This window comes from Buteo buteo, chromosome 4 (assembly GCF_964188355.1).
Source record: "Buteo buteo chromosome 4, bButBut1.hap1.1, whole genome shotgun sequence".
Lineage (NCBI taxonomy): Eukaryota > Metazoa > Chordata > Aves > Accipitriformes > Accipitridae > Buteo > Buteo buteo.
In genome coordinates, this window is record NC_134174.1 from 520,916 (window position 1) to 541,604 (window position 20,689).

At 52.7% G+C, this 20,689-nt stretch overlaps 1 protein-coding gene across 1 annotated transcript in view; it reads left to right on the plus strand.

Annotated features, from left to right (window-relative positions):
• SHANK3 (SH3 and multiple ankyrin repeat domains 3) overlaps positions 1-20,689 on the plus strand; it is a 385,152-nt gene that overhangs the window by 349,630 nt on the left and 14,833 nt on the right. The window contains exon 23 of the mRNA XM_075024471.1: positions 6,948-9,273. Within this exon, the coding sequence (XP_074880572.1) occupies positions 6,948-9,273 (2,326 nt within the window). The remainder of the gene's footprint in view (positions 1-6,947; positions 9,274-20,689) is intronic.

The window sequence follows — 20,689 nt, forward strand, 5'->3', positions numbered from 1 at the left end:
CAAGCACAGCATCCAAGCACAACCGAACAATAAATACAGGAAAAAATCACACATAGCTCTTAATTATGCTCAATCCAAGAATGGCATGCGTCTGTCTGCACCGAAAGGGAGCAATTCCTGCTGAGGAGGGGACAGCAACTTCTTGTTTCCAGTTTGCCTGCCACAATACACACCAAAAGCAATGCCTCTTAGAAACAGGCTCATTTTGGTGGAATTCCAGATAAGCTAAAATAGAAAACAGCCAAACAGTAGAAATTGGGTTGCAATTGGCTTGTTTTAGAAGTCCTTCTTGAGCTGTCATTTCACACCCACAATGACAGGCTCATACGCTGTACAGTCAGTTGACTTCATGATAAAAATCACTACCAAAAGTAAGGAACTAGATGAAAAATAAGCAGGGATTGGTTGGTTGGTTTGGTTTTTTGGTGAAGAAATGCTCTGAATTATTTGCATATTACACAGCTGGTTTAGATTCCCAGGGACTTGTGACCAAAGATCAAAGCATTTCATGTTTGCATCTAAAAATTTATTGAGAGAGAGGTAGTTAACCCTTGACTGGCACAAAGAAAGCAAAACGGAAGAAGTATTTCGACAAAAATGTGAAGAAATGCATTGCAGTGGGAAGGCTGATAGAAAAGAAAATCTTTGTCAGGCTTCCAAGATAGCTACCATGCCATCTGCTCCAGCATCAGAAGTTAAAAACACTTGAAGTCTGCAGAACCATCATGGTACCTGCTAAGTCTCCCCCCTGAGCAAATTCAAGATGATGTAGATGGTGGTTTTGCACGGATAGAAGTAGCGTGTGTCCCCGTGTCAGTTAGAAACACGATGGGCTGCAGGCGCTGGCTGTAGGTGACAGATGCACCTTACTGACTAAGCGTTGTCACTGCTGAGGAAATAAAGGGTGACTTGGTGTTCAAAAAGACATTGAGTATGCCAGGCTCCTCCTGCTCTGCCAGCTCGGGGCTGAATGTGCACCTTACTTGGCTGCGTGAAGGTCTGGCAGGGTGAGGGCAGCTCTGCCACCAGGGCTGGCAGCCGTCCCCAGATCCCGTTCCAGGACCATCCTTCCCTGGTCCTGGGTGAACTCCCAATGCTTTCTGCTTTTCTAAACAGGTTCTCGGATTCACCCGAGCTCCAATTTAAGCTTTGTGCTGTAGCAGCCAGCACAGTACTGTTATATCACTGCTCTCTGAAGGGCAGTGGTCTTTCCTCCTCCTCCTGCCAGTTCTGTTGTTGCCTGGGGCTGATGTCAGCCCTGCACACCAGAGGACAGTGATGCTCACCCGCTTCTGGACACGAGCAAAGCCGCGGCACTTGGCACCTTTCTGCTCTAGCTCAGGGGTAGCGTTGGGAGCTGCTCTGCCATCCCTGCACGGGGAAAGCAAGGCTGGCAACAGTGGGGTGTGCTCTGGAGAGAGCCACCTCATTAGCTAGTCCAAATTAATGCGCAGAGTTAGATTCTCACAGGGATTTAGGCTGTTATGGCAACAGGCCCAAAAGCATTATGGAGAGTTTTTGTATTTTCCTTGGAGATTAATAATGCGTTGAGCATGCTGTGAATTGCAGGGAGGGGTTGCCATGAGGCTTGTGGCATTGCCGAGCTGCACTTCAGGCATGCACGCGGGCCATGATTTTCATTTCAGACCACTTACGCTGGGTGCTCGGAGGCAGGGTTCTTCGACAGTCCTTGCTGATCGCTGGAGGCTCCATTTTGACTCAAGCTCTTTATTCCTGCATGCGCCAACCTCTGTAGTTTGATCCTGGTGATGTCTTGTTGCACTTTGTAGGAAGCATATATCCCCCCCTACGAGGGAGACACAGTATATGCTGTTTGAAGAGAACTGAGAGACAAAATCTCAACGGCAGTTAGCAAAGGGACAGGTTTGTTTATTTGTCATTGAAGTTTAATCTTGCAGTTATGCACACAGAAGACGGACCAGGCACAGAGAGAGATCACGGGCAGCACACAGAGGGTCATGCCATTTGCGACAGGCAGATGCTCTCTTTTCTCAGAGGTCAGCCCCACCTCCACCATCCCTCCGGAGAACCTGGAATAGCTCCCAAGGTTTCACGTTCATCTGGCAGCCCATCTATGTGTGGTAGAGGGAGGAGGTCTGGAGGAGGCGGGAGCGCTCGGTCGCTGACAGCGGGGAGTGCCGGGAAACAGCACAGACGCCGTGCATGATCCTGCGACACAGGGGAATAGTAAATGGCAAGTCGGTAATTGCTGGGTCGAGATCCAACAGAATGAAAGGACAATCTAGTTTAGGTGCTACCAGTTTAAAAGAACTACCTTCCCTCGGTGTCACATTGCGTGTTAGAGTCTGGCTGAGGCTCGTCACTGGAGACTTTCCGTGTCGGCTGAAAGCCTGTTCTGAGGGTGCGCACGTTGGTGGAGAGCTGCCATGCCATTTTCTTGGGTACCACAGAGCTGTGTAGAAGGGCTCCAAATGCTGCAGGAGTTGGTCAGGCTCCTTCTCCTGCAGACTGCCCATCCCTTGGGCCAAGGTCTGCCCATTGCCCAGGACAGCGTTTAGCAACAGGCAAATGTTAAGATAAAAGTGAAAAATGAGCATATTCACAACAAGTAATTAACATTTCAGTCAGCAGGAGTGGCGTTGGATAAAAGAGAGCCATGCTTTCAGCTACCAGCATTTTAGATAAACTCAAATAGATTCTCTTTCCATTTCAAGTTAAAAACTGCCAGGATGGTTTCACCGGTCTTGTAGCTTTTAGGAGGACCCTTGTCCTTGGCACTGCTTTCACCAGGAGGATTTCTGTATGGCTGTGTGCTCATTACCTCTGCAGGGGTCTGTGCAGGGCCCAGCCTGCTCTGCAAGGACTGAACGCAATTCATAAATTCAAGACTTAATCAAGACATCACATTTGAAAGCCTGCTCCCAAGGGATTACTAGTTGCCTTTGTTCAACTTCGGAGACTCCCTGAGCAGTATTGTATCCTGTGTAGACAGTAAATAAAACTCAGCAATGATTAGTCTCATGCTTAACTATAAACAGATGCTTCTCCATGTTAAGGGAGAGGTTTCATTTTGCCTGCGTGATCACAGTTAAAGATCAGTGAGGAGTTTCTTCCTATCATGAAGGCTGGCTTTTACAAAATTCGCTATCACAGTAGGAATGGGTAGTGAAAGATTTGAATAAGAGAACATAATAACACAGCAACGCAATTCGAAGAAAGCCTTGTAAAAGGTCTTTACAGACCAAATGGGCATCAAATTAAACTGATAGATGGAATTTCAAAGAAAAAAAAGGAGGTAATTCTGCACACGGTGCTGGTAAGCCGCAGAGCTCACTGCTGCAGGATGTTGGGAGTGCAAGAAATTTGCATGAGTTCAAAGAGCACTGCCAAGTTTCTGGAAGAAGAAGAAAGTCTGCCAAGGGTTAAACACAAAGACAGTCTGACTCACTCTTGATCAGCAAATTGCTGGAAGCTGGCAGAGTATTTGGGAGGGGCGAATCAACCCTGCATGCTTGCTGTGTTCTTATATGCTTCCTCAGGCAATTATTGTTGGCCGCTGCCAGGCAGCACACCAGGCTAGATATGCCTTTGATCTGCAAGACTGGAGGAGAGATGGAGAAGTGGCATATTGAGGCAGTGTTGTCAACAGAATATAGGGAGTGAGCAAGCTGCATGGAGAGGAGGAGAGGGACATGTGTGAATGGATGTAGTTTATGCAGGACTTGGATGGCAAGCACGCAGATACAGTGAACAGAGGAGCTATGTCAGAATGGTGAGTTGCAGGTAGTGTAGGAAAAGCTTGCGAAAAATTTGCTTTCCTCCCCCCTCTCCCACCAGTGATCTCTCCTGTGTGTTGATTTTCTGGCTGAGGACCAAAAGGAGACATTTGTTTTCACAGGGAACAGATATTATTCCCGGTATTCCAAGGAGCGGGGTTGTAGAGGTGGTCAGCTTGGGAACCAGAACTGTAATGAAGCGTCTGTTCTGTCGTAGGATCAAAGGGTAATTCAGGTTGGAAGGAGGAGGTCTCTAGTCCAACCTCCATCTCAAGGCGGGGTCAGCTATGACATCAAATCATGTAGCTGAGGGTTTTATCCAGTCTGGTCTTGAAAAACTCCAAAGATGGAGACTGCACACCCTTTCTGGGCCGGCTGTTCTACTGCTTGACTGCCCTCATCATAAAATTTCTCCTTTTATCAAGTCAGAACCTCTCATTACAGTTTTGCCCATTGTCTCTTGTCCCCCACCATGGCCTCTTGTCCTCCCACCATGTACCACTGTGAAAAGCCTGGGTTTATCTTCTTTATAACCTCCTGTAGGTACCAGAAGGCTGCTGTTATGTCCCCCCAAAAGCCATTCCTTCTGCCAGCTGAACAAGCCCAGCTCCCTCAGCCTCTCCAGACAGAGCAAGAGCTCCAGTCCTGACCGTCTTGGTGGCTCTCCACTGAACTCCCTTCAGTTTGTTGATGTATTTCTTTTACTGGGGGCCCCAAAGCCGGATGCAATAATGTAGTTGTGGTCTCATGATTGGGAGTGAGAGGGATAACCCCTTTGCTCTGTCTGTTGTCTTTGCTCCTGTTCACGCAACCCAGGACACTGTTGGGCTTTGCTGCTGAGGCACAGGGCCGGCCCATGTTCACCTCGCTGCCTACCAAGCCCCCCAAGTTCTCTTCCACAGAGTTGTTTCCCAGCCAGCCAGTCCCCAGCCTGTCCAGTTGCAAGGGGCTTCTTCCTTCTCAGGTGTGGGACTTTGCATCTGTCCTTGTTGAAATTCATGGAGTTCCTGCTGGCCCGTTCCTGTTTAGGTCCTTTTGAGATGTGCAGCTCCTCATTGAACCTGGTAGTGCTTTGGATATTGTTTTCCATAGTGCTGCCCTCCTCATTTAAGAAAAAAATGGAGGAGAGATGCTTAATGGCAGAGAAAAATAACAAGTGGGGAATAGGGAGAATAAAACAAATAATTGTAGAAGCAGCTATGTAAAATAAAACAAAAACTATTACCCACACCTTGAATACATTCAGATTATCTAACTGTCCTCTTCAACCTTCCTTCACTTGAAATACTTTGCTTTTAACACTTTAAAAGAACTTCACAGCAGGGACTGTGAGCTCACAGGTAGAATGGAGGCTACCACACCTACGGCTTTGACAGCCGAAAACTTGCAGCAGCCAGTGACTGTTTGGTAGTCAGTGTTTCCTCTGGCCTGGCAGCCGCTTGGCCAGTCTGCTCTTTGCAGATCAGGAAATCTGAGAAGGATGAAACAGCTTTCCAGTTTTATTTCCTGAAATAGCTCTGTACTTGACACAGTAGTACCTATCTACAGGATGGTCAGCACATCCCTAAGACAAGCTCTAATGGTGCTAGGCCATGTTCTGTAACAGTCTGGGCATGGTAATGGAGCTCAGTGCTGCATAAATTTCCTTGTTTCAGCTCTTGGCCATTCCCAGGTGAGAAGTAGAAATAAGCATAAAGGCATGAATTTGTTTTTGGATCTTCATGCTATTAAGAACATGACAATGTCTATACTGAATCAAACCATGGCTCCATCTAGTGCAGGATCCTGTCTTAAGCATTGCTCTTAAGCAGATGCTCAGGGAAGAGTGAAAACAGGGCAAGAATGTGATATTTCTCCTGAATACTCACCCAGGCAGGTACTGTCTTCAGTTCAGAGGTTTCTGTGCACATAATAGCCAAAAAAAAAGTGCATCCTCCATGGCTTTGTCCAGTCTCTCTTTGAACTTTTTTCATGCTTCCAGTTCATTATGCTACCTTGGTATTAAAAATCCCCAAACTGTGTTCAGCAAAAACAGCACGGCTTTGAACACAGGGGCAGTCTGAACAATGTAATGAAATGTAAAGCTCAGTGCTTACTGGCCAAAATACTCCCTTTTTCCCCCAGCAGACTCTGCATCTGCAGGCATTTGGTGAAATTGCTAATGCCATACAAGGCACAGTTGCCAAAGCACTTCAGATGCTGGTGGACATTACAGAAAAAGCATTAGAGCCAAAAAAGCAGGTGGTCATCATGCTGCTGTGCCAAGACATGGCTTTCTGCCATCTTGAGCATTCTCTCAAGAGCAATTTGAAACCTTGAAAATAGCTGAACTGTGACTGAAAAGAAGGACGTATGGCAAGTAAGTGATGAGCATAGCTAAGCAGGATGTAGCGAAGAGGGGTGGGCTGATGCAGAAGGCTGGATCAAGCTAGGCTGGTTCACTTGCATCCGTGCAAATACTTGCACCATACTGGCTATATTAATGGATTTTTCCTCCTATTACTTTGCAAGATTCTCACGCGCTTTCACTGAGTATTACAAGTACCTGGAAAAGCGCTCTCTGTGCACCCAGGTAGTAAGTTAATAGTAAGAATGGCAGAATCTGGCTTCCTTGGGTACTTCCAATTCTTGAAATACATAACTTAAGTTTCTGCTAGACCCTACTTCTGAATTCAGTCTAGCACATTGAAGCATATGTAGCCCCTCGGGGGAAAGGGGGGAAGTGTGACACAAGAAGAGCGAGCGGGAGAGTGTGAGAACCCGCACATGGGAGATGGCACTGTTTGCTGTGAGTTGCACAACCTGGTTGCACTCAGCTGTCTCGCACGTTGGCAGTTGGGTGTCAGGAGGTTTGATCGAGCAAGTGTTCAATTCTGTCATTGCTGCCTTGGTCCGGAGAGCGTTCAGCCTGGTTGGAAAGTGTTGGGCACAACTGTCTGATGGATTTAAAAGAGTGTAAGACACTGTGAGAGTATGTGGCCGCCCTTCTGTGCCAAGTGAACATAAGCAAAGGGCCAGACTGCAAATGCTTACACCAAGCAAATAAAAGGTGAAGTGGAAAGTCACCTCAGAAAGAAGGTGGGGTGGGAGGGAAGAAGGGGGTGTCATATATCCAATTTGCAGTGACTGTCGTGCTCTGGTTTCTCTGGAGACGTCCTCTCTGACTTCACTGTTCTTCTTGTTTTCCAGGTGAAGATGAGAAACTTGCTGCTTCTTTGCTAGATGGGAAGTTTCCCCGGAGCACATCGATGCAAGACACTGTTAGGGAAGGACACGGGATTCCACCACCACCTCAGACAGCCCCACCCCCACCTCCTTCTCCATATTACTTTGACACAGGCCCCCCTCCATCCTTCTCGCCACCTCCACCCCCAGGAAGAGCTTACGATACCATAAGATCAAGCTTTAAGCCAAGCCTGGAGGCTAAACTCCATGGACTCCCGCAGGTCATTAGCGCAGCTGAGATGTATGATCAGGCAAGGACTTCCATTCCTTACCCTGAAAGGCAGAAGAGGGCCCGATCCATGATAATCCTACAGGATTCCTCTCATCTTCCCGTGGAGCCAACAGAGATCCCCCGGCCTGGCCCGTCTGCAACCCCTCCAGAGAAGCTGAAGAGGAAGGGGAGAGTGATTGACAACCCTTATGCCAACATGGGTCAGTTCAATGTCAGCCTGTTTGCTCCCACCAAGCCACAGAGGAAGAAGAGTCCTCTTGTTAAGCAGTTACAAGTGGAGGACGCACAGGAGAGAGCAGCACTGGCCATCACCGGAGGCTTTACAAGGGAGCCCTCTCCCACCCGCAGGAGCCATCGCCTGAGTGGAGTGGAATATCAGCACCACACCGGCATTGCTCAGGTTGAAGCCACAAGCATCCCCTTTGCCACTGCCATTGCTGGAGTCATGAAGGACAGAGACCGTCGTCTGGATGAGAGGCGGAAATCCACTGTCTTCCTCTCGGTTGGGGCCATTGAAGGAAGCCCCCCCAGCAGCGACATGCCATCCTTGCAGCAGTCCAGGTCTATTGATGAGCGGTTGTTAGGAAGCCGAGATGTACTACTGCCTTCCCCTGTCTCAGCTTTAAAGCCATTAATTAGCAGCTCATCCTCAACGTTCATCCACCCCCTAACAGGAAAGCCCTTGGATCCGAACTCACCACTGGCGCTTGCGCTGGCCGCAAGGGAACGGGCCCTCTCAACTCAAGTCCCATCCCGGTCGCCCACCCCGATCCACAGCCCAGACTCAGACAGAGCAGCACCCCTGTTTGTGGACATCCAAACCAAAGAACCAGAGAGGGGGGAGTTGGAGAGCTTGGTGTCCCCTGCGTACTCACCTGGAGGCAAAGGGGCAATCGCAACAGATTCTGGGACTTTGGCCCCTACTAAGACCCAGTGGGGGACTCCATCCACACTGAGAAAAGAAACTGAAGCAAGAGCAGAAACACCTGGGAAGGAGGAGAAAAAACAAGAAGACAAGAAGTCCATGATTATTAGCATAGTGGATACATCACAGCAGAAGACCGCTGGCCTCATCATGGTTCACGCCACAAGTAATGGCCAAGACGAGATAGGACTTGAGGTAAAAGAGGAGAAACCAGCTGTCCCTGAAGCATGCACAGAGCCAGCAGAGTCCCCCAAAGCAGAGACCCAGCCCAGTCCTGTGGGAAAGCCTCCAGTCAGTCCAGCCTCTGACAAGACGTTGGGACAAGGGAGTTCGGAGGAAGAAGTGGAGCCCTACACGGTTACCCTCCCGCCAGCTCAGTTGTCTTCAAGTGACGAAGAGACCAGGGAGGAGCTGGCCAAGATAGGGCTGGTGCCTCCACCAGATGAGTTTGCAAACGGGGTACTGGTCACCACCCCTGGCACACCAGTCAGCCACCTGGCTACGCCTAGCACGCCATCCATACCAGCGGCAGCAGTAGCACCTTCTACCACTGGCGGAACACCCTCAGGGAAGCCCTCTGATGCCCCCGTAGCCCCAGAGTCTGCTGCAGACTCGGGAGTGGAAGAGGTGGACACCAGAAGTTCAAGTGACCATCACCTGGAGACCACAAGCACCATCTCAACGGTCTCCAGCATGTCTACGTTGTCCTCAGAAAGCGGGGAGCCTACTGACACATACACTTCCTTTGCGGATGGACAAACTTTTATACTCGAGAAGCCACCAGTGCCTCCAAAGCCAAAACTCAAGTCCCAGCTCAGCAAGGGGCCAGTTACTTTCAGGGACCCACTTTTGAAGCAGTCTTCGGACAGCGAGCTCATCTCCCAGCAACATGCGGCCACTCTGGCATCAGCCAGCATTGGCCGGCCACGCTACCTCTTTCAGAGAAGGTCCAAGCTATGGGGGGACCCCATGGAGAGCAGGCCGATCCATGGGGCTGATGATGACAAGCCAACTGTGATCAGTGAGCTAAGTTCCCGACTACAGCAACTGAATAAGGATACACGATCACTGGGGGAGGAACCAGCCGGGTCCACGTTAGATCCCGGGAAGAAGTCACCTGTGGTCGCGGCACGGTAAGATGCTGGTCGCTGGCCAGGGGAGGGGGCGGGTGCAGGGCTTAGGCACCCGGGGGGACAGGGGGGTGCATAAGCAGAGTGTAACTGTGCCGAGTGATCCAGGGTGTGTTTTGAGGGGCATTTCAGAGATGTCAGGACTTCTCAGCTGCACGGGGAGAGACAATGCTGAGACATGCTTTCCAGAAGTTGGTGTGATTTGTTCATGGCTCCTTTCTACGCACCGCACACGTAGCGAGCTCGCACTGTTGCTTTTTCCCTTTAAATTGCCTTCCTGTTGTTTCATGTTCCTCCTCTGTCTCAATGCTATTGTTAAGCTGCTGTATTTAGTTGTGGGTTTCACTTCTAAATGTTTGCTCCTGAACAATTAATAACAATGTGTGTTTCTCTAGTGCTTTTCATTTCAAAGGATCTCCAAATGTTGTCAGACTATGTATTAGAGCTCTGGTCAGTCACTGCTGAGTGGGAGCCGTCACGAGGGTGGTCTGTGACAGCCCTTAGAAAGGACACAGCAGCACCACCCCGACCTTTGTTCACTGAGGCAGAGCTCGGCGCCGTTTCTGGAATAAGCCAGCTCTGGTGACCCGCAGGGAGGTGTTTTGGCAGGGCGCAGCTGGGGGGTATTACGCATGGCTCCAGGCAGGGGGGTGCAGCCGGGCATCCTTCCCGTGGGCGCTCGCAGCAGCCGCATCCTGCTGAGCGCGGCGCTGGGTCACACACGTCTCCATGCTGGTCAGCCGGTGGGTTGGCTGCTGGCTCAGAGGTATCTACGCAGCACATAAGCGTGGTAGATCCTCCCACCCCTTGTTGTCCTCCACGCACAGACCTGCGGAGAACCCGGCCGGCCCAGGAGATCTGAAAGCTCACAGCAGAGGGACTCCAGGACACTCAGGAGCCTCTTACTCTTACAAAGTCACACTTGGGTTCTCTCATCCCTCACAGCACTCAGGAGACACCGGTTCCCTCTCCCACACTGGAGCTGTGACCGTCACGCTCCCCGAGCAGCACGGACCTCTCCGTGTCCCTCGTGCTGTCCTGCATTTCCTCCGTGCCAGAACACCCACCGACCCGCCAGCACCCAGCCTTTGTTCTGACCTGCTGCCCCCATGGCAGCAGTGGCCCCTTTGCCCCATGCTTTCACCCGACATCCCCACCTAGCTGTGAAACGAAACTAAACCAAAAAACTCTAAATTAGAACCCAAGATTTGAGAGCGAACCCTTACAAGGCTTTGAAGTTTGAAGTTACAGCAGGAAGCAACCCAAAATCTCCAGCCTTACTCCACCCTTTCAGCATGCAGCCACACAACACCTCCCACAGTAGCAAAGCCACAGTAAGCAGGTCCCACTGGCATCACCAGTGGGAGGTTGCTGGGGGTCAGCGAGGTGCCAGTTCAGCAGGGAGCTCTGAGCTCAGGGGAGCCCTTCTTCTGGAAAGGTTTTTCTAACCCGATCATCACAGTGATGGGTTACAAGTCCACACAGCGCTAGCACAGCTGGTGACATTTCCAGCTGTAGCATAGGGGACAAGGTGTCCTGTCCCGGAGTGTTCATGTAGCTCCATCCTTCAGCTGGCTCACGTCTCCCTGCCAGTGCCTGAGTTGGCAGTGCCAGCCTGGCTGCACTGGTGGTCCACCTCTCGGTAGGTACCAAACTTGTAGTTACAACCACAGTGTGGAATAAAATGTCTGGATCTTGCCCTGCTACACTGTTCTGTCTCTCTGGATTTGGCCTCAAATGCACATTATGGCCACTCCCTTGAGAGCAGTGTCTCACACGTGGTCCCTTCTCCCTGCACTGCTCAGTCGGGAACCATGGGGTCCTGTGCTGAATGCACTTAGTTTAATTGCATTTGAGGACCCTTCTGAAATCAGGCACACCATATTCCTAAAAAGTGCTGAGTGTGCGTATCTTCAGTGACGCTAGCGAACTTGGACGTTACTAGCTTTTAATGGCAACCAGGCATGGCATCTCAAACAGCTTACCCATGCCAGGCATCAGCCCTTTGCTGAGACCTGGTTTGGGGTCCAACTGGCCCTCCCTCACCCGGGCTGGGTGGAGGGGCTGCCGGGTCATCTGCCTTCAGCCCCCTTTGGTCTCCCAGAGCCAGCAGCGAAAAGTGCCTGTGACTCCACATGGTGTCAGAGCGCAGCCCCCAGCTGCCTGTCCTCTTTCCTTCCCTGGCCTCCCACGTCCATCCAGATCACCGTGCATGGCTGATCTGCTGTTCCTCATACAGCCTCCCAGCAGAGATGTGCAGGTGTCCCCCATTTCTAGGAGACACCCCTTCTCCATCCTCTGCCTCTCTTTAACCCCTTCCTGTCCTCCACCACTGCTTCCCTTTGATTCCTGTGCTTCCAGTAGGCAGTGTGCTTCCCTCACCCTCGTCTCTCCCAGGAGCAGCAGAGCCTGCCTCAGCTCCTGCCCTATGACATGATAGTGCTGCATATCACCCTCTGCAGAGACCCCGTCCTCCTGCACTGGGGAAGTGCAGTCCATCCTCCTCTCCTTACCTACCCTGCCACCAAGTGTTTGGCACTTTCAACAGTCCTGCAGAGTTAAATGTTCTCATTCCTTTTTCTGAAAGTCATGGCCTTTCATCTCTGAAATTTCTGTGCTCCTGGTTGATGTCAAAGACATGAAAGATTTCCCAGGAAGTCAGCTGTAAATAGAATATTTAATGATGTCAGCCACCCTCCTTCATTGTGAAAATTCCTCTCTTTTATGAAATTGCTGTAAATTCAGAAAATAATGTAAAGACCAGTTAGATAAGCTTAGACAACCCATTTCAGGACATATTTTCCAGTCCCTGGGCCTGTCCTGAAAACGACAGTGTTACCTAAACCTCCCACAACAGCCACCCTTAAATACAGCAGTGCTGCTAAGGAGGAGTGAGGCGGGACCGTGCTGGGACAATTGCCGCTGCCAGCAGGGATGGCCCTTGAGCATCCTCTCGGGGGCTGAAGGGTACTGCACCCCTTTGGCCAGGCGATGCTGCAGCCAGAGCCCATTGGAGCCCCTCCACAGGGCCTGACTTGTGCTGCAGCTTTTTCTGTCATTCTTACATTTAGCTCTGCTCCAGAAAGGGTCGTGAGCCAAACTGAAGATCTTACCTAGCACCAGAGGTGTCCTGGAGTTCCACAGGACTTGGGGATGATGAGGTGCCCTTGCAGGAGCCACCCAGAAGCTGCCAGTACCCCTCCAGGGACTCCAGGAGCTGCTGAAGCAGGCAGAGCAGCTTGCCTGCAGTGACAGGTTTCATTGCTGGAGTTTCTTTCTAAGCACATAAAATTCTGAATTTACAGTAGTTACATCTAAGAGCAGGTAACTTCTCTTTGCATGTGGTGGCTACAGTGCAGGTCCTGGAGCGTTTCTCTTGCAGAGGTCTGTGAGGGTCCTGCCTGGGGACCCCCAGGAACAGAAGACAAACCACTTTCTCCATAACTCTAACTCTGGCTGTATCTCCTTCCAAGACAGTCTTCCACAGGAGGACGTTTGACAAGAGGGACTGAGAAAGAGGCCAAGAAATACTGAGAATGAGAACATAATGTCAGAGTTAAGGCAATCGATAGAGACGATATTTATTCCATCCTCCCCGCTCCTCGGGCCCTGTGTGACCGGCCAGGGCTGAGCATGGCGAGGGAAGCTCTGCTGTGCCCTTGCACTGTGTGCTGTCAGAGCAAAGTTCTGCTCCCGAAGCAGTAGCGTGCCCGCTTGCTGAGATACAGCCTTCTGCACAGCCCTCACCAAGACGCCGTAGTTTGGCGGTGACAGTGACAGCAGAGCAGAGTGACAACTTCTATTCGTACTGTCCCATGGGAATAAGCAATGACCCTTGAGTTGAGGACACATGAACTTTGCTCCGCTGGGAGCTACCCTGACCATTACTTTGACATAGCATGTCTCTGAAGGCTGACGTGAGGCCAGCAGCAGCTATCTTCATGTTTAACATGAATGGGATCCTTGAAGATCCAGTGTCCCAACACGCAGTAGCCTTTGCTAAGCTGAGCTGCAGGAGAGTGACCAGACGTCTTGGCGTCTCTGACTTGAACTTCCCAGCCACCCCTGGACAGAGCTCATGCAGCAGCAGATGCCGAGCTGTTGTTCCACTGAGCAGGAGCAGTGCGAGGACCCCACAGCTCAGAGCTGCTTCTGAACGCTAAAATGGATTCATTGTGTGACATCCATTACCACAATAAAGCTGACACTAACTAATGAGAGGTGTACGTTTCTGATTAGTGATCCAGTGAGTCATAGCTAGCAATGCAAATGCCAGCTGAAGAACTGCATTAGTACCAGAGGCTGAACTCGTGCGCTTCAGGGTGACTCACGCGTTAAATGTGCAACGTTAAACCATGTGTTGAGATGGCATTCTTGTTTAGTGTCCCCTTGTCCTGTGACTAGCCATGGCCATCCAGCCTCATCAGGCTTGTGTCATCCCTCATTGCGCATAGTCACACTCAGATCTCAACCTCCCACCTCTGCTGACGGGGTTGGTGCAATGCTGATCGGCCAGCCTTTAGAGCTAAATATGAGCTCATGTTGACTCAAGCCAGAAGCATCTGAAGTGTCAACACGGTTCCAGTTTGGGGCTCCAGCTAATGCAGCCAAGAACCTGGGTTAAAGGGTGCTTTGCAAAGGGTTTTTGTTTGTTTGTTTGTTTGCTTGTTTATCTTAAAAAGCAACAGCTGAACATGCCAAATGTATCATGTGAAGCAGAATTTTAGATGCAAAACTGAGTTTTTCAGGTGCTGTTCTGGAAACCCACAACTGCTTTGTATTTCTACAGATCTGAAAGAGAGAGAGAAGAAAAATAAGCCCTTTAGGCATTTAGCTCCTAGGGTAAAGCTACCTCTTTCTATATAAACTCATCAATTAATTCTGTTTCAGTTAAATGGTGTAACATTTCTGGTGCAAGCTTTCAGCCGCTGCAGATACAACCCCCTGTTTCCTTGTAGGCTTTTTGTCTCTTCATGGTGTCTAAACTCATGCACAAAGCAGAGACCAGCTTTCTTTCCTCAGTCAAGGGAATTGTCCATGTCGAGCTGATGAAAAGCTGGAGATTGGCATTGATGAGGCCAGCTGAGATCTGCGCTTCTCAGCGCCTTCCCTAGAGGGAGTTTGGGGCATACTGGAAGTTATTTGTACTGCATTGAGGTTTGGAGAGGAGGTGGCCTTCCAGCCGAGCAGCAGAATCCCAGGCAGGGTGCTGGCAGCAGCCCCCGGCCTCGGTGTGCCGGGAGGCTGAAGCCCCTCGGCAGGCGACGGCAGCGTCCTTTGGCGATGTCAAGCAGGGTGTCCTTGCAGCCCTGCCTGGAACAGCCGGGCTACTAACAGCCACAAAGCCTGCGAGTCCCAGCTGGCACTCGCAGTAGCGTGCTGTCCTGCGAGCCCCCCCCCGAGCACCCCACCTTTCCTCACGTGTCGAGTGCAGCCACCGAAGAGGAAGACAAACCCGCAGTCCCGTGACAGAGGCTTGGCAGGTCTCTATCCTGCTTTCCTGCGGCAGCTGGACTTAAAGATGCTTAATGCATCTCCGTAGGTAACTGTAAAAATGCATTCTTTGCTCCACGGTCTCCCCTTCCTGTGGGAGGAGGCTTCTGCTCGTGGAGGCGTACTGCAGCGGGGCCACCAGCACTGCGGCGGGGGCTCCCGGGCGGCGGGGGGGCTCGCCACACGTTCTGCTGGCAGCTCAGAGCGGCGTGCTGGAGGATGCTCTTCCCTCCTGGTTGCCATGGCTTTTTCCCAGCGTTCACCGCAGGATGTCAGGCTAAGGATGGGGCACTCCTGAGGCTCAGTCCACCTCTGCGGCTTTTCCCCATAGACGTGGCCCTGCAGCCAGCAAGGGAGCGGGAAAGCACAGGCTGTTTAGAGATAAGCTGATGGAGGCTGGGTATTTGGCAAAGCAAGAGTTTCTGGGGGCTGCTGTGAAAACGTAGTGATTGAGAGAGCACCTACCGCAGGGAAACACGCCCCTCGATCCGAGGTGACACACTGATCTGACACCAGCTCAGTGCTTCCTGCCACTGGTGGCCAGGGAGGGTCTGTTTTTGATGTTGATGTGCATTGCCTACAAGGAGACAGGGGCATTGTGGGTAGCAAGTCTCAGCATGTGTCCATGTCACAGCAAGCACAGCTGGCTTCACCTCATCTGGTCACTAACATCTACTAATCACAGCTCATCCACTCATCCCTCCGAGTGAGTAGAAGAGCAAACAGTGACTCTGCCTCATGCTTGTCCAGAGCGAGACTTGGGAAGAGCAGTGAGGGGTTGTCGTAGACCTCGGTGAGAAGAGCTCTGGGTTCCACCAAGACTGTGTCAGTGCCATAGTGGCCCAAAAGAGGGAAGAGTTAAAGCCTGAAGTGTTCACTCATTGCTGGGTCTTGCTCAGCAAGGTCCAGGAAGGTCCCACGATGCAGCTGTGTTACCACCCAAGCACAGGAGAAGAGCTGTAAGAGCTGTTCCTTTCAGGGCTTTAGCGGACTGGAAGTAGAAGTTGCAGAAAAAGGGCTTTTCCTCTTGTACAGAGAAATATGAAGGGACCCATTCAAATTTCAGTTCTTTTGTCAACAAACAGGAGGCAAAGCGACTGCATGGAAAGAGGCCTGTGTGCTACCTTGGAGCAGTTCTGCAGGCAATCTGCCATGGTTGCACACACTCTCTGATGAGAGCTTAGGAAGAGATTGGCTTGGAGAGTCCTGGGGGCAACACACGAGGAGACTGGAAGTCTCCTGTTGATACTAGCCCTACATTTCCTTTTCCTACAAAGAAGAGATCAGGGGCGGACAAAACAGGCTTGCTGCAACAAGAGATGTAATGTTTAGTTAAGGCATAAGCAGCTCCTAGGTCTGTAATGCTCTGACCCTGCCAGAACTTTGCTGTTGTAAATGTTTACTGATACTTTGGTTTGCTCCCAATTCTCCCTGTCACATGATGGGGCACAGACAGGCACGAGCTCGTGGCTGAAAGACTCACAGTCCAGTGACAGCACCATCGGCAAAATTGCCCAAGAAAAACCATAGCTGAAGGCCAAGACCCTCTTGTATGGAGAAGCATGAGAGGGAGAGTGTTTAAAGTGTGTTTAGAAGTCCTCTTGCTCTTCTACCTCACTCCTCCAGTGTAGCAAGATGGTCACCATAACAGAGCTGGGACACTGTCCCTGGAGGTGCCTGCCGTTCCCCAGGGGATAACCACGCGTCCCTCTTGGCCGGCCAGCCCACTCTTGGGCTGCCCAAATGCCTCCACCACTGGGCTAGACCCTCTAGCTGAAACGGCACAGTCTTCACTTGACCCTGCTATTGGTGATGCGCAGTGGCTACCTGACAGTGCTTTCTACCAGCAGTCCCCGGTTTGGCCAAGCAAACCCTGCCTGGAGCAGCACAGTTGCCTGACCGAGGCGGCCGTGCTCTCTGCACGGCCATTTCTTCCCATTCTGCGTGCAGCCGCTTCGCCTGCAGAAAAGGGATAAAACTGCGAATTAAAGCAGTGATCATTTGACGTTTGTAGCCACCGTGCCAAACTGAACCCTTGCTGGAACGCCCTGACACAGCGAGGGCCCTGGCAGTGGAGATGAGGGAGAGGAGCAGTCTCTGCTTGGAGGAGGTGGCTGTGTCATCTAGGTGAGACGAGGCCTGGCTCCCTCCCGATAGCCACAGTTGAGGGATTTCACAATGCACAAAAAGAAGGTTTAGAAAGCTCCATAGAGCAGCCCAGCACCCAGGCAGTGGGTGCAAGGTCTCTTGCCCCTGCGAGGAGATGCAACATGTCCTGCCTGCTCCCTGGAGAGCAAATGTTGAATTTTCCCCTCCCATCCCAGGGCAAGTCCTTTGGTGCAGCACAGACCTCAGCAAGGGATTCGAGCAAACTTCCGTACCATAGGAACTGTGATTATCCCCTCTGGGAAACACTAACTCACTCGCGAGGCCCTAATAATGTTCCATTGACCTTTAGCTGTAGCTGTTATTCTCACAATCATGAAAGCAAAACACTTTTAACACAGCTATTGGGTAAAGTCAGAAAAGATGTTGAACTGTATTTGCCGCTCTTTCTTGTTCTTGCTGTGGGGCATTTTTTTCTCATGCATATGTTGTTTCCTTCCCCTCCCTCTTCTGCCCTTCCCCAATCTCTGTCCTGTCCCTTCCCTGTCTCCTCCCCTCCTCCTCCCTCTCCTCCCAGCTGTTACAAATAGCACTGTCGAATCCTTCAGGCTTTGGCTGTCGAATTCACGCAATTACGAATGTCCCATTTCCTGTAGTAAACACACGGAGGTAACCTCAGCCACTCTGGAACGTCCCGACCTTCACTGGCCCCAAAAGCCCCGCGTCGGCCATTGCCTGGGTCCCCTCGCTGCCCCCGGGATCGCCCCTTCCCCAGAGCTGCCCGGGGCTCAGCCACCCACCCCAGATGGCGAAGCCTTTCCGGCCGCCGCCGCCGCCGGAGCCCCCAGGCCCGCACGGCGCGGGACGCCCTGCCGAGGCGCCCGGGCCTGGCGGCGTGGCCGGAGTCCTGCGGTGCCGCTCGGCCTCGGCCCCGTGCCGGCCTCGGGCCGCGTGACGAAGTCCGTTCGCTCTTCTCCGTCTTGTTGCTGCCCCGGACCGGAGCTAACATTCTCTCTCATTGCCTCTCTTCCTGCTCTCCATCTGCATGTCCGCGCTGCTCTGTCTAGAACCGCCTCTGGCCTCCGGAGGGTGGGCGAGTTGTGTAAGTGAGCATGTTCTCATCCCATAGCAAACTCACCTCGTCTCCCCGCGCCCGTGCCGGTCCCGCTTCCCGCTCTCCCGGCTGGCCGAGAGCGGGCAGCGGCGCTTGCTCTGGCATGTGAGTGTCCCCCTCCTGCCCTGGTGTGCCCCGGTAGCATGTCCGTGTCCCTGTGCTGTGATGTCGTGTGCTGCTGCTCGTAGGTGACGACTGAGGAAATTCCCTCCGGCTCCCATGGGATTCGTACCGTGGCCCGGACGAGACCGCGTGCCCCCGTCGCGGCTGCCCCGGGGGACATCCAGCAAGGGCTGTGCAGGGGCAGGGCCCCCTTGGCGCCACGCAGCCCCGTGGGGAGAGACCCCAGCAAGGATGGGGCTGAGCCGGCTGCCACCCCGGGGGGCAACATCCCCCTTATGAGCCCCAGCAGCTTCCCCACCCCGCAATCGATGCACAAGGCTCCCCCTTCCCTGCGGGTTCCTGACTTCCCAGTCGTGGGCTGTCCCTAGGTCACCTTCTGGAGCAAAAATCCCATGAGGCAGAGGCGGCGGCATCTTACGCTCTTGCTACCCTGAGATCATACAGCCGTCCCAGGCTGGGGCTCACTTGACCAGCGGGGAGGGGGGGGCCTGGAAGAGACCAGCAGGGCAGTGCTGCCTTTGGGCAGGCACCCCAGAGCCACAGGAGCTCCACCCTGGTGAGCCATGGTGGGTGACTTAGGGTGTCCCCCAGGGAAGTCACTGTTGGCACAAACCTAAACCGTGGATAAGTGTTCACCTGAGAGAGGTGTAGGGAAATCAGGGTACAGGAAACTGACCCCTCTTCTCCCAAACTGGTTAATGGTTGCTGCTGGAGGAGTCCTTGCTGGTAGAGCTCCTTGGCCATGTCCCCAGCAGGTCTCAGTTGCTACCAGAGTTGCTGGAATCCCTTCGCAAGCCTGTGGCTGATGAGCTATGTGCATTCACCAGGCTGGGCCAGGCAGTGAGACCCTGAGAGAGGCCATGCCTGTCTGCACGAGGTCACTTGTGTTGAGTGGCAGGATCCCTCTCCTCACCAGGAGGTGACCTGCAGGCCTGGGAGGGCACTGGAGGGTTTGAGCTGTGGCATGTGCCCCCTGATCCGGGTGCCCACCAGGCGAATTTCCCCAGTGTGCATGGCAAGCTGTGTGGTCTTGGTCGTGCTTCTTCCGTGTTTGTCCGTCTGTCCTGGTTTTTTTAGCTGTAGTGTGTATGAAACTAGCTACCTACATCTGTGTCGCTTCCACATGTGAACGCAGCCCCAGAGCCCACGCAGAGCTCTGGGCAGTCTCATGTTTGATTTTACTTGTCATTTTCTGCCAAGTGCTGAATTTCCGAGTCTGCATCCCCTTCCCGGTGCCCAGCTGAACAGGGCCAGTCCCGGGAGAGCAGAATGGCAGCGCTAGGAAACTCCTCTTGCCAGATGCCCTGCACCACCGCTGGGCTGGCGGTGTCTGCCGTACCGCTTTCCAGACAGCCGCACGGATGCCTTCCACAGGGATCAGCTCTGCTCCAGTCCCAGACTGTAACACACGGCTGGTTTAAGCAGAGGTGTGGGAGACTCGGAAGCCATCTGGCCCACTTCGGTCCTTCTGGTGGAGCAAAAGGTTGTAGAGCCCATAGGTCTGGCCAGAGACGGAGCACTGCTCTGGCTAGAGCTGGGCGGAGAGACTCATGCCTCAGGTTCTGCACAGCAAATCTTGCTTCATTTGCGTGTGGTCAGCAGTGGGAGGGTCCTCATGTCATTGCATATGCCCATGTCTTCATGCATTCAGTCCTGTTGCTGGTGTCGCAGAGCGTCTTGAGTGTTCAGGATTGCACCCAGGGGAGATCTGCCGCCCGTGTTAGCACTGTGGGCACTTGGCTCATCCCTCAGCTTTGTGCTACCTGGCGCAGGACAGGGCAAATTTAGTCTGCTCAGTCGGTTTTCTGTCCCCACGTTGTTAGGACGCTGCCCAGCAGCCCCAGTGGCAGCACCAGCTGGTCAGAAAGCATTTGGGGATGATGGCTGGCTGCACTGAATGGGAGCCGGCTTGTCCCCGTTCTGCTGAGCCAGCGTTTCAGACAATGGCAGTGCCTGCTCCCCTCCAGCACCATCTGACTGACCGTGATTGTCAGCTGATGTTTCCTCTCTGTTGCACAGCCCTGTTTGTGTGAAAGCTTTGGACATTGTTTCGCCCGCGCCCAGCATCCCTGCCTGACTCCGAGCGTAAGCTGCAGCCACCCTGCGCAGCCGTGGGAGCGCTGAGCGCAGCCCTGATGAGGGGCCCGAGGCTGCAGACGGGCTGTGGCTCAGCTCCAGCGGAGCAAGTGTGAACGCATCAGAGCCTTGGCTGGTACTCTCCTGTGGGCTGCAGCCCCATGCCCGTGCTCAGGGTGCTGCAGCGGGCTGCGTGCCCCCCACTCTCCCCATCGCTCCCCGCACCTGCCTGCACTGCCCAGCGGCGGAGGGAGCCCTTGCCAGGCGCTGTGCTCAGCGTGCGAGCGGGCTGCGTAAACACGAGCAGGAGAGGGGAACAGCAGGCACTGCCTCTGCCCGGGGCCCGTCACGAGTGGGGTGTTACTCCCATTTGCTTCCTGAAGAGGTTAGGGTTAGGGTTAGCTGCTGTCTTGGTCCAAAAGGATCAGCGATGAACCTCAATATGGAATCCATGCTGGCTTTCACAGGTGCCTGCTTAGCTGAGCACCTTTAACGTTTTCTTAGCAC